The sequence below is a fragment of the Antechinus flavipes genome, chromosome 4, assembly GCF_016432865.1.
Source record: "Antechinus flavipes isolate AdamAnt ecotype Samford, QLD, Australia chromosome 4, AdamAnt_v2, whole genome shotgun sequence".
Classification (NCBI taxonomy): Eukaryota; Metazoa; Chordata; class Mammalia; order Dasyuromorphia; family Dasyuridae; genus Antechinus; species Antechinus flavipes.
In genome coordinates, this window is record NC_067401.1 from 469,851,618 (window position 1) to 469,865,066 (window position 13,449).

A 13,449-nucleotide genomic window follows, 5' to 3' on the forward strand; every position below is an offset into this window, starting at 1 on the left:
ACTGACTGATCAGCCACTTAGCAGTTTGCCCCTCATCTATATTTCTTGGGGAAATTCAAGGCCTTTCAAAACAAGACATTTATCACTTCCTCTTTCTTCTTGGGACTGAGCACTGAGCTTTCACTTGGTTGTTTGGAAATGATTATTGTTATTTTTAGAGCTCTCATTTAGATAACACTTTAAGCTTTCCAAAACGCTTGTTAAAAAGCATGTCCTAACTCTGGTCCCTTTGATTATTCATCAGGTTCCTACCAGCCAAAAGAAGGAGGGAGTTTATGATGTGCCAAAAAGTCAGCCTGTGAGTGTAAGTATCTGACGGCTTCTTCCCATTTCCATGAACGGTATGTTTCTAGAGCGCTTTAAGGGGCAGAATCTTTGGTCAAAAAGTTCACATTCAGGGTGGTGTTTGACAAGTCTTGGTACTGAGGTAGCCACGGGCCAAGTCTTCTCAGGAGGCAGAAGTTAGTCTTCAGTTCAGAAGGGAAAAGGCCACAGTCTTGGAAACACCCAAATTCTGAAACGTAACCAACTGAACCTCCTGAATCAGGTCAGCGCTCATATGGAAGTAGTTTAAGGCTTGTATCTATGTGGTTGTCTGTGTCCTAAAGTTGACTAGCATGTTCCCCATTCGCTCTGATACTATATTGAGCCCTGGTTTCACGGTTGAGGAGCCAAAGCAACATAAATCAAGCTTTCTCTTAACCTCATATGAGTTGGTATGACTCAGAAAAAATAATTTCCCATCTCATCCCAAAAACCATCACCTAGTGACTGGCCCTTTGGCAACAGGTCTTCCCAAACTTCTCAACTGGCATTCGCAAGGCGTCTTCAGTTGTCTTGGACAGACTTGTGGGTTCTCCAGATGGGTAGGATCTGGCACTGAAGCCAAAAGACTTGAGTTCCACTCCCATCTCTCATGCTTCCTCTGTATGTGGCTTTGGGCAAACCATTTCACACTCTTGGATCTCAGTTTATCCATCTGAAAAAATGGGGTTCATCTAAGTAGCCTTGATGGTCTTTTTCAGCCTGGAGTATATGTTCAGCCTGCTGGAGTATATGTTCCTAAAATGTCAGAAGTGCAGGATCATCCTGCTATGCTGATGACAGGAGGACTTTTGTAGAGGTCTTGTGTCGCCTCCAGTGATTACTGTCCTTTTATAGAGATATCTAGCTTTTTATTTCTAACCTTCAAAGGAGGAGGAAAGAGGCAGTGATAGAGTGGCCACATCAGTTTAGGCTCAGATAATCTCTAAAGTTCCATTCTACACAATATGAGAGTCTAGGATTCTAGGACAAACCAACCTCCAGAGTTTTAAAAGTCTCGTTCCATATATAGAGATATATCACATACATATACATAGGAATAAATAATTATTGTATATATAATATACCTATGTATGTGTATTGAATGTTATATCTCTCAGCAGATAATCTTTTTCTCCTTATTCCCTAACTGAAAAAAATAATTAAACACCCAATTCTCTGTCAATAGGAAAAGGAAATGTTTTATTCTCTAATATTATCAATTTCAGTTTATGGGAAATAGCAATATCATATCAGCCCAATAACATGATGTTGAGTAGTATTTAGAGACCTCCTGGGATGGTGGGTAGTATCCCAGTCTTGGAATAAAGGAAGATTTGTGTTCAAGTCTTGTCATTGGCAAATGCAAGCTCTGTGACCTTGAAAAAGTCATTCAGTCTCTCAATAACCTCCGAAAAAATCTCTTTCAAAGAGCTGTCAAACTACATCCCTCGAAGAGCTGCCAATTTCCATCTCTAGGGTATTCCTACAACAGGTGGTTCGCAGTCCAAACAAAATCACAGATCTGGACGGAAAAATAGAATTAGCATCGATCTCTAAATCATGTTAACATTGTGTGAATGGGTTTGCTGACACATATATACATAATTTGGAGTGAAGGCACCCAGAATGACTTGAGTTTTTGAAGACCCCCAAGACTAACTCCATGCTTTTAGTTGACTTCTGAGAGGGAAAAGAATGATGATGTGGAAAACTTCCCTAGATGCCTGTATTCTATTGGTATGATTAAGGAAAGAATACTTTATATACAATCTGTCATTTCATTCGCTAGTACTATAGAACTCATCTTCAATCATGCCCCAAAATGTGACCCCAACTAGATTCGGGACCATTGTTACCTAACAAGATGGGCAAATTGCTGGTTCCATCTATCACTCTGAAAGTGAAGCTCACCTACCCAAATACATCTATATCATGAATAATGCATACCCGTTTTCCTTTTTGTTCTTCCTTCCCTCCATTCTTTCTTCCTTTCCTTCCTTCTTTCTTTCTCTTTTTCATTCAACAGCTAGAATTAGAAGACCCCAGTTCGACTGACTGCAGCACTTGTTAGCTGTGTTACCCTGGGAAAAGTGACTTAAATTCTCACTGCCTTATACCTAGGAGAACTTAATAAATGTAAATTGGATGCAATTGCCTCAGTTTCTTCATCTGTAAAGTGGGGGTTCTATAATATTTATATGTACTTAAAGTTTCAGACCAGATATGAGTATAATAGTTAGATGGAACTGTAATGGCCCAGGTTTAAGGAGTGGTTGCAATATCTCTTTGGAAGATTCCACAGGGGAGCACCCTGTGCTTGGTTCTGTGCTACTTAATATTTCTAACATAGATTTGGATAAAGGCATAAAAAGCATACTTGAATTTGTAGGTTAGAGACACACCTGGATGGGATAGCCAACATGATAGATGATTGAATCAGGGTCCCAAAAAAAACCCTTTTTGCAAGAAAGGAAAGAAAATCGATAGGAACCAAATAAAAGACACTAGGGATAAATATAAAAACTTAACACTTTTTAAAGAATTAAATATCATAAGTACAGATTAAAGTTCCTATGGCCAATCAGGAAATTATCCGAAAAAGATCCAAGGCTTTTGGTGCCCTCTAAACTCTGAATGAAGCAACTGGACAATGGCATTCTCAAGGCTCTGGCTAACTGAGATTACATTAAAGGAAGCTCAGCTTTTGGGGGGAAAGGGTCTATAGTCCTGTACTCTATACATAGTTCTCTTGTCAACAGGAGAAGGAAATGTTTTATTTTCTGATATTATCAACTTCAGTTGACTATACATAGATCATAACTGCAAGGTTCTTTTTGGTTCTGGACACCACAACTTAAGAAGGATATCGATAAACCACAGAATTACCTCCAAAGAAGCCAATCAAGATATTGAAGAGTCTTGAGTCCATATCATGAGAACGTATCATGAGAACCTTCCAATCAGTTGGAAGAACTAGGAATGTTGGGCTTGGAGACGATTCAGAGGAAACAATAACTATCAAAGTATTTGAATATGTGTCATGCAAAACGACTCAAAATTATTTATTAATCTATTTATTTGGACCTCAAGGACTGGACTGGAAGTAATGGGTGGAAGTTGAAAGAGGAAAATTTGGGCTAGATATCAGGAAAAGCTTTCTACCAATCAGGGATATATCAAAATGGAATGTCTTCCCTCCAAAGGCAGCGGGTTCTCCCCTAGTGGATATCCTCAAGAAGACATCAGATGGAGCCATTGTGGTTCTGGTTCAGATTCTGTTGGGTGTAGAGATTGGACAAAGAGGTCCCTGAGTTCCCGTTCATCTCCCAACTGCTGTGATTCTGTAATTTTGTCTTCACAGAGTTGTTACTAACAAAGCAACTTGTAAAATGTAAAGTACTGTGTAACTATCCTAGAATCATATTAATATGTGTAATTATAAGCATTTATTATTGCAACTTACTGTGTCAGTTAGGAAAAGGAGCAGTCTTTGCTGGAGTTGTGACTTTACAAGACACACAGGATTAAGATGTGTACCCTCCAAAGGCAAACAGAAAATTGCAAGACAGCCAGTAATGACTGAGTAACATTCTCCTGCTCCTGGGGAAAAAAAAAAAAAAAAAAAGCAGTTTCCCTCCTCACTAGCGATCCATTTAATCAAGTCCTTTTGTCATTGAGACACTTGTCTGCATTTTTCTATTCGATTTTTTGCAGCCTCTATTATACAAACCTCCACAATTCAATTTGGCTCCAAATTGCCCAGCTTACCACTAACTGATTTAGATACACAGGGAGCCTGGGGCATTAACGGCCTCGGTGGCTACAGGGGATATTTATTAAGGACTGCACCCCTCAGACTTGGTGGTGCTCTCCGGGAATATGAATTCCATGTGTGTCTCTTTTCTAAATTCACCAGGTCTGGATAATCTGATTTTGTCTAGACAAAAGATGTTTTCTAAAATGAAGTCTCTTATCTCTGTGACTGGTATCATTGCCAGAGGCAGCATGGCCTCCCGGTTAGCCTCCCGACCCTAGAATTAGCGGTCCTGCCTCCAACACTCACTGGATGGTCAGCAGGTCATTTAACGTCATTGAGCCTCCGTTTCCTTAGATCCAAAAGCGAGGTAAGAGCACTTGGAGTGCTTACGTCACAGGGCTCTTAGGAGACTCAAGCTAAACTCTACGAGTGTGTGTGTGTGTGTGTGTGTGTGTGTGTGTGTGTGTGGGGACTATGAATACGCATACATAATATATAAATATAGAAGTACTTATATATAGCCACAGATATTTAAAGATATAGATATAACTTGACAAATGTTAGAGCACTATAGAAATGATAGTGATTGTTGCCAAAAGCAGATGGAGACGCATTTTGAAGAACATTTTCCGTAGCCCATCTTCCTAGTTTCTCCTAGGAGAGCCAGACGAAGGAGCCCTGGCTTCAAATGCTACATTTGATACTTCCTGCCTTCGTGATATTGAGTATTTCACTTTAAACTGGCCTCAGTTTTATGATCTGTAAAATGAGAGGGTTGAACTTGATGCCCCGTGAGGTCCGGCTTGTGATCTTTCCCTCCCTATATTTTTATTTCTAAAAATTGGTCTTATTTAAATCATAAGTTCTATTCATATTTTTTGTTTTTATATCATAGATTTTTCTGATTATCCTCTTCTCTCTGTCTTGTTGCCCACCTGAATAGAAGGCCTCTTTTTATCAAAGAAAAGCAATTAAGCCCAAAGGCTAGACAATGACCCCTAACATAGACACCATCTAACAACTGCTCCTTCACTCCTGTCCAGCTAGTTTGGAAAAATCTCTTGCCACAGATGTCTGCCTCTGCTTGCCCTCCTACTGGCAGTAGAGCTGCTCACATCTGGAAGGGCAAACAGACAGGGCCGGCTCCATCCCTGCAGCTCCCAGGGCTTGTTGAGAACAGTAGTTAAATAATAAGATCTTAACTTACAGCTGTGATTCTCAGAGGGTGGATTGGGCAATTTTGCAAATCCCCATGATCCTTTCAGGGTATCTATGAAGTCAAAACTCTTTGTAAAATGATAAGATATTTTAACTATTAATAGACAACCCAAGTAAATAAAATGGTGGGATAGAGGGGGGGGTCTTCAATAATTTTTAAGATTGTAAAAGTGACCCACAACCCAAAATTTTGGTCCCTGGAATTCTTTACTGATTACTTTCTTTTCTGTTTCTTTCACTCTTGGGGAGAAGTGGAGGAAAGATTAGGGAAAAGTGTCCAGGGGAGAGGATGGGGTAGGGGAGATTTTATCAGCAACATTTCAGTAACTATTGTCCTCCTTTTCCATATATACATAATGTATATATACATATATGTATATATATATGTACATGCATATGTATATATTTTGTGTGTGTTATATATATGTATATAAGTTGCGCATGGATGTATATTCTATAAATTATCTGTATAGATGCATCATTTTTAGAAAATATTTTATTCATATGTCACATGTAAGAAGAAATAGGACTCCATGAAGAGAAGAAATAAGCCCAATCTAGTAGAAACCATGCAATTCTTTGATTAAAAAACAAAACAAAACAAAACAAAAATGCTGAATTTGTATGCCATTCCAGATACTCACTAAGCTGTGCAACTCTGGGCAAATCACGTCTCCAAATCTTGATTTCCACATCTATAAAATAGGAGTAGTAATAGCCCTTGTCTTTTATGGTGACCATTCTGCACTCTCCAAGGAATAGAAAGAATAAAGCTCTACTTCCTAGGACAAACGTGAGGACCAAATGAGGTCCTGAAAGAAAAAGCATCATGATCAGTAGCATCATTCTATTATGGAGCTTCTTCATCTACTTCCCTTTCTTTCGGCTTCTTTCTCTAATTTCCCAAAAACTTTGGAGATACTATCTCTTCCGTATCTCCAGCTTATCATCGGTAATTGTGGGTCATCTTTTTCTTCTGTTCACCTGGAGACAGGGACAGAGTTTATCATGGGGCTGTGATAAGGCCTTGGGGATCACTTTAATATTTCATGGGATTTGCCATTGCATCAATGTTAAGGAACTTCAGTGGCCTGTTAATCCATACCATTCTTGGGCAAGAATTCCCTTCTTCTGTGGTATCTCCAACCCAAAATGAGGAGCCATTGAGCATTTGCTTGAAGACTTCTTGTCTGCTCATACTCATCCAGGGCCATATTAAATCATGAAAAATTGTCTTTATGTGATTGGAGATCTGCTTATGATATCCTCCTGGGCAAATATCTTCAGTGCCTTCCTGTTGTCTGCCAAATAAAATTATCTGTTGCACATCAAGATTCTTGAGAATCTACCAGCATCTTCTCTGTCGTGTGACTACTTTCTCTACTACAGCAAAGTGGAATTACTCTGTGTCCACTCCCCAAGTAAGGATCATAGACTTGGAAATAGGAGCTTTAGAAATCATCTAGTCCAATCTCTACATTTTATAGTTAAATAAACTGAGTCCGAGAATTGTTAAATGGCATGGCCAATGATAATGGGCCAAGCCCTCTGATTATGAAAATCTTTCTTTTTCTTTTTGGAGAGGGGAACACGGCTACATTGCCTCTTCAGCATAAGAGAACAAAACTTATATATGAGTTTTAAGTTATTCTCCAAGCTTGGGATAAGTAAACAAATGGATGAATGAGGGAGTGAGTGAATGAATGAATTTTTAAGAGCTTACTGTGTGCCAAAAGCTTTTCTAAATCTAGGGATACAAATAGAAAAAGGAAGGCAGTCCCTACCTACTCAGTGGAACTTACATTCTAATTGGGGGAGACACACATATGGAAGGGTTGAGTTACAGGACAAATGGAATGGCCTCCCTTCCCCCTCTTTGCCTGCAGAATTGCAACTCATCCTTTAAAATCCAAATCAAATGGCACCTATTCTGTGAAAACTTCCCCTTGTGGATTTTAATGTAGACATTTAGATTGTGAATTTAGACTGTGTTACTAGTGCAGGGACCAGTAAGATTTAACCTCAAATTTTGATTCAGATATTTTCTGTGTGACTTTGGGCAAGTTACTATTAAATGAAGAAGGTGGATTTATGGAAGTCCCTTTTATAAATCTAGGTTCTATGACAACTTAATAGTATCATCATCATCATAGCGGACATTGACATTGCTTTGTAAAAAAGTAGTTGCCTAATAAATGTTTGTTGAAGACCATGTTAAACTCCTGTCTGCCTGTCTGGCCATCTGACTCTCCACCCCACTTCATTTCCTCAACACCGTGGTCCTGGTCAGTCACCCTTTCTGGGTCTTTTGGCCAGACCCAATGTAACCAACCATTTAGAGATCACTTAGTGGGCTATTCCAGACCAGGGGAGGTGGGAGGAAAATAGGAGCTTAAATACGTGATCCCTGGCTGATTACATTTACAGTTGGACAATTGACTTTCCCTCTAAATTACACTGACATATACGTCATTGGAGAAGAGAACTAGGAGGAGTTAGAATTCAAGTTAATGAAAGGAACAACTCCCTGTTTTTGAGAACTATCCAGATGTTATTCGGGTGGTAGGTTGTATGTCCCCTCACTGGAGGTCATCAATCAGTCATTCTATCATCAGCCTTTATTAAGCACCTATAGTGTGCTAGTCACTATGATACTAGATGATGGTGATAGAAAAACAAGACAGAAAGTTGACTTTCTAACCAAGAGACACAACATATGTGTATATAAGGAGGTACGAGATAGTAGATAAGGAAAAGAGAGGATTGTGGACCTAAATGGTATGAAATGGGCTCTGAAGGCCCTTCTAATACAGAGATTCTGCAATAAATGAAAGGGGATTCAGAGAGGACCAGGATGATGGAAGGATTGGAGGTCTGCGAGGCTGAGGACTGGTGCAGAGAAGCTAAGGCAGCTTCGTCTGGGAAAAAAGAGGCAGAAGATCAGGCTTTGGGTGGTTAAAAATCATCTACGTGGAAGACAAATAAGGCCCTTAGACCACGATGAGGTTGGAACGGGGATGGCCCCTGCCAGTGAACACAACTTCAGAGAGGCAGATTTGGGTTCAAAGGGAGGAAAAATGTTATCATTTTAGCTGTCCCTAAAATAGAACAGGCTTCCTCAATAGCTAGCTCGTTCCCCATCTCCAAGGATCCTCCTCAAGCAAACGTTTAAAAACCACCTGTCAGGGATGATGTAAGTAGAATTTCTTTCAGATGAACGCTGGAGCCTTTGACTTTTGAGGGCTGTTCAAACCCCACTAAAGTGGGATGTGAACTTACTCTCATCCTAGGGAAAGGCCTAATTCTAGCCCATATCTGTTTGGCTTGGGGTCTCCAATGGCATTGAGGAGCTTCTGTAGATTTACACATCAGTTTGGATTGGTCAGGAGTGGGTGGGTCAGAGGAAGTGATCCATAACTGTTATGTGGCAGAATTGGGACTACATTGAATCCCTATGCTACTGTTCTTTTTCCTATGTAATATTAATATTAATATTTCCTATTTAATGACTTTATGTCCTACGGTTTTCTGACATCACTTAGGTAACTAAAGAATACTATTTTACACTATAAAAATGTAGCCTTCTTATGTCTTGGGTTCAAGTACGGGCCCTAACACTTAGCATAGTACCTGTATACAGTAGGTGCTTTGTAAATGCAGGCTGATTTGACCATTCTTTCACATCATTATATATAGGCACATACTTACTGGATATTTCCAAAGTCTTCAAAAAATCTTTAAAGTGAAATCTTAAGATTAGTCAACTCAAAAGGCACAATTTAGCAAAATGGTTGGAGAGACAGAGACAGAAGGACGAGGGTTCATATCCTACCTTTGACAGATTCTGGTTGTGTAAGTAAGAGACTATCTAAGAGCTTCCTTTATAGATCAGTTGCAGGCTGTCATTTGGAATCTCCCATCTCTTCATTGGCCTGGTGGAAAAATCTTCAGGAAACTTTGATAATTGCTCCTTCATTATCTTAATTATTGCTTAGCATTTATGGCACTTAAAGGTTTTCAAGGAGCTTTATTTTCATAATCCTCTCAACTACCCTGGAAAGGATGAGCTTATTTTTCCCATTTTACAGATGAAGAAACTGAGGCTTAAGCAAATAACTCACCCGGCATCAGTCACATAGCTAACACCTGTCTGAGGTAATATCTTCCTGACTCTATGTCCCAAATTCATCCCCCTGTCTACGTATCACTGAGCCCATCCCTGAGGGAAGATCCAATCATGTCACCACTAACAGAGGCCAGTTTTGATTCCACACCATTATTCCAAGTTCTGACTAGTCCCAAGGTTATTATTCTAGGGGTAGAGAGAGTTTCAGGGGCTTCTCTCATTCTACAACTGAGACTCTAGGAAATCAAGTGACTTGCATAATTTCACGCAGATAAAAGGATCTGAGCCCATATTTGGACCCAAGTCCTCTGACCCAAGAGCCACTTCTTTCTTCCTGGCCCAGGGTACTTCTCCCACCCTCTTATTTGATAGGTGAGTATAGCGAGCATACGAGGAAGTAAAGTCACTTGCCCAAGGTCAGGCAGGTAAAAAGAGGTAAGATTTGAACTCAGTTCTTAGGGTCAGAGGGCCAGTGCTCCTTCCATTGTAGCTCCTCCCATGAGGAATTTGCTTGGCTTCCATTTTCCCTGAGATCAGCAGCTCACACGTCACAAAATCACAGGACATCTGAACTAGAAGAAGCCCCCGAGATCGTGTCATCCGGAAGCCTTTGGACTGTTTGGAGGCGAGTCTGAAAGCCTGAGAAGGGAAGTAGGAGGCTGAAGAGCTCACTGTTAAGTGGCTGCGTTAGGATTCGGACCCAGATTTCCCGACTCTAAGTCTGGGGCCTTTCGCTCGTGTCTCAGGTGTTCTCCCCCCACGCGATTTTAAAGGACAGAACCTTGTTCTCCCCATCGCCGGTGTCGACGGGCAGACAGACAGCTTCAGAGGAAGGATCTGTGTCCACTCCTGCCTCTAATCAGAATCTGCAGCATCAGTGAGGCTGAAACTTTGGGCCCACGTGGCAGGATCTGGTTGTCACCAGAGGTCCTGCCTCCCCTTGCCGTCCCCAGGAGAGTGTTCCCGGCAGTGGGAGGATGAGACGGAGCTTTTACGGAGGGGAAGAATCCAATTGTTCCTTTGGTGACAGAGCCCCTGGGACTGGCCCGGTCATGCTCAGTGTCCAAGGGAAAGGTCAGAGGTTCAGTTCCGTGACTAGCCAGACCAGGAGGAGCCTTGGTCGTAGCCTTCAGATCCTTTTAGCTTAAAGAATCTGAGAATATGGAGAATCAAGTCACATTATTGCTCTTTGTGTAATTCATATATTTAATCTTTTAGCATTTCCAAAGCATCCCCAGTAAGGAGACTGTTATCGTTCTACAAATGATGGACAATCCATTTTTTCTCCTAACAATAATAAAAAATTGCTTTCTACAACTTTCCCTTCATCATTTCATTAATTTAAGAAGCCATATTTTTTTTTTTTTTTTTTGCTGAGGCAATTGGGGTTTAAGTGACTTGCCCAGGGTCACACAGCTAAGAAGTGTCTGAGACCACATTTGAACTCGGGTCTTTCTGACTTCAGGGCTGGTGCTCTACCCATTGCACCAATTAGCTGTCCCTAGAAGCCATATTTTTAAGGGATAAATCTCTTCTTCATGGACACACATGCACAGAGATAGACATCTCTGTAGTGTCTATCCTGCCTTAACCCAGTTGCTGTCTATCGTAGTCGTCACCTTTTTGATTGTTAGAAATCTTTCGGATGATTGTTTTTGCATTATAGTCATTTCCAGTCGTTTCTAGTCTTCATTTGATTTTTACCAGGAGAAAAAGGATTTGTTATAGAAAAAGCAAAGCCCTGGATTGGGAGACCCGAGACCCAACTTTATAGGTTATTACTTCCTCCCCATGTGAATTTGGGCACAGCCTCAGTTTCCCCATCACCATCAATGTCATAATGATAATAAATTTAGATAGGGTTTAAGGTCTATGGAGCTTCGCCTACTTTATCTCCTTTGTTCCCCACAACAACCCTCAGATGTAGGTGCCATTATTCTGCCTCTATGACTGAGCATGAGAGAGGTTAAAGATCACCTAGTTAATATCTGAGGTGGGATTTGAAAATCTTCCTAACTTCAGGTCTTCCTCACTCCAGGCCCAGCCTTCAGTCTACTCCGACCCCTCCAGGTGGTTAGAGGAGGTTATCTGTCTCCTGCTAAGTGCTGAGAATCAAAGCAGATGAATCTCTGCAACTTCCTTCACTCTTAAACCATCCATGAGACAGAGAAGGCTTCACACTGTTACCTAAAGACAGGAAACGGGACATTCAAATGGAGGAAGTAAATTTAAATGTATATGAGGGAAAGCTTGGTCCCAAGTTCTCCCAGATTGGGAAAAAGGGAGTTTCTAATGGGTTAAAAATTGAGAAAGATGGAGGGAGGCGGGGAGAAGGACAAAACAAGTAAGGAAGAGCTATAAATACCCAACAGGAGTTTTTATTTGGGCCTGGCTGTTTAGGAAGTTTATTCACTAAAGTTGAATAGGGAAATAAGTTGGTGGGCCGCTGCTTTTCTGGGAAGATTCATTTGACAGTTCACTAAAGAATGAATTGGAATAGGAGGCCCTTTTGCCCAGGAGTCATGACTGCAATGCACATACCCAGACTCAGAATTTGTAGAGGTGCATTTGAATATTAAGAGAAAAAAGAGTCAGCCCCTTCATCAGGATGAGCTCCGTTTAAATCAGTAAGCAGTGATTAAGTGTAGGGCCCTGTGGTAGTTCTCTCTATCTTGGCTTTAAGGAATAGTGTGGGGTTTCAGGGTAGGGATAAGGAAAGGTCTGAATCTGAGTCAGGAACTGTCAAGGTGGGATCTCTTTCCATCATGGCCTTGGAGATGGAAGGAACCCAAGGGCAAGGTAATTCATACTCTTCTTTTTAAGGAAGAAGCTAAAGCTCAGGTAAAGTAAATTGCCTTGGGTTACAGAGTTAGTAAATCTCTGGGAGGGGGGGTAATTTGTGCCCCTGGTTTCCTGGTCCCAAATCCACTATTCTGTCCAATATGTCACACTTCCAGCAACCCCTCTCTGATTTATAGTCTTAGCCGCCTAGTACCCTGAAGGGCCAAGTCCACGGGTCACACGGGGAATGGAGGACTCCCCCTTCTCATAGGTTCCCAAATAGAGGTGAGGTGACTGGGAGTCAGGGGTATTATAGATGAGATTCTTCTCCAGATACATTTGGTGCTCGGTGGCCTCTAAGGTCTCATCCAACTCTGAAGCGCTCCGATTTTGTGACTCCGGGGCCAGTGTGCGTCCCACTCTCCCACCAGCCAAGGACATAAAATAAGATTGGGGACTGAAGGTTCCCAGTAAATCACTGCCTCGGAGCCCTTGCTGCCTCCCTCGCCTGCAAACCCAGGCATCTGCCTCTCCTCGTTTATTTTTCATGCTCTCGTCCGCATCCTGACTGCAAAGTTAGAGCCCTGAGCTGTGTGCATCCCCTTTGGTTCTCTGAGCATCCTCCTCCTGGCTCACAGCCCTGGCTGCTGTGAATTTGCAGACACAGGGTTTCCTTATTTATTGCTGCAAACACTGAGACCTTATTTATTCGATCTACTGCAGATGGAGAGACCTAAATTATCTTAATAGCCCTGTTGGTTTTCAGAACACTTTTATACTGACTTTGCCTCCTTGGTGAGAAAACTGTCCTGGAGAAGTCAAAAGAGAACTGGGTTTGGAACTGGAGGTGCTACATACAAGCCCTTAGTTTCCTCCTTACAGTATGACTTTTGGAATGGTCGCTTAGCATAGGTTGATACAGCCCTGGCCTTGAAATCTGGGAGAGCTGGGGATCTTTCTCCTGATAGGATCCTCTCTGGATCTCAAAATATTTTAAAGCCCAGTTTGCCACCTCTTCCCTGAAGTCCTCCTCGATCTCCTTAATTGGTAAGAATTATCCCCTCAGGTATCACTTTGGACTTCCTTTTGTCCTTCTCTAATTAATTAATTAGTTTGGGGCAAGTGGGTAGCAGAGTGTGAGACTTGGAATCAGACTCATCTTCTTAAATTCAAATCTGGTCTTAGGCATTTACTATATGACTGACTGGACAAGTCACTTGACTGCGTCGGTCTCCGTTCTCTCATTTGTAAAATGACTGGA

At 41.4% G+C, this 13,449-nt stretch overlaps 1 protein-coding gene across 11 annotated transcripts in view; it reads left to right on the forward strand.

Annotated features, from left to right (window-relative positions):
- The window catches only part of DAB1 (DAB adaptor protein 1), a 316,440-nt gene that overhangs the window by 240,093 nt on the left and 62,898 nt on the right, over positions 1–13,449 (forward strand). For 9 of the 11 annotated variants that reach the window (XM_051999586.1, XM_051999587.1, XM_051999579.1 and 6 more), the window contains one exon: positions 245–304. In XM_051999586.1, the coding sequence (XP_051855546.1) occupies positions 245–304 (60 nt within the window). Of the gene's footprint in view, positions 1–244; positions 305–2,332; positions 2,458–13,449 lie in introns of those variants that run through there. The other 2 variants (XM_051999589.1, XM_051999590.1) reach the window with 1 other exon arrangement.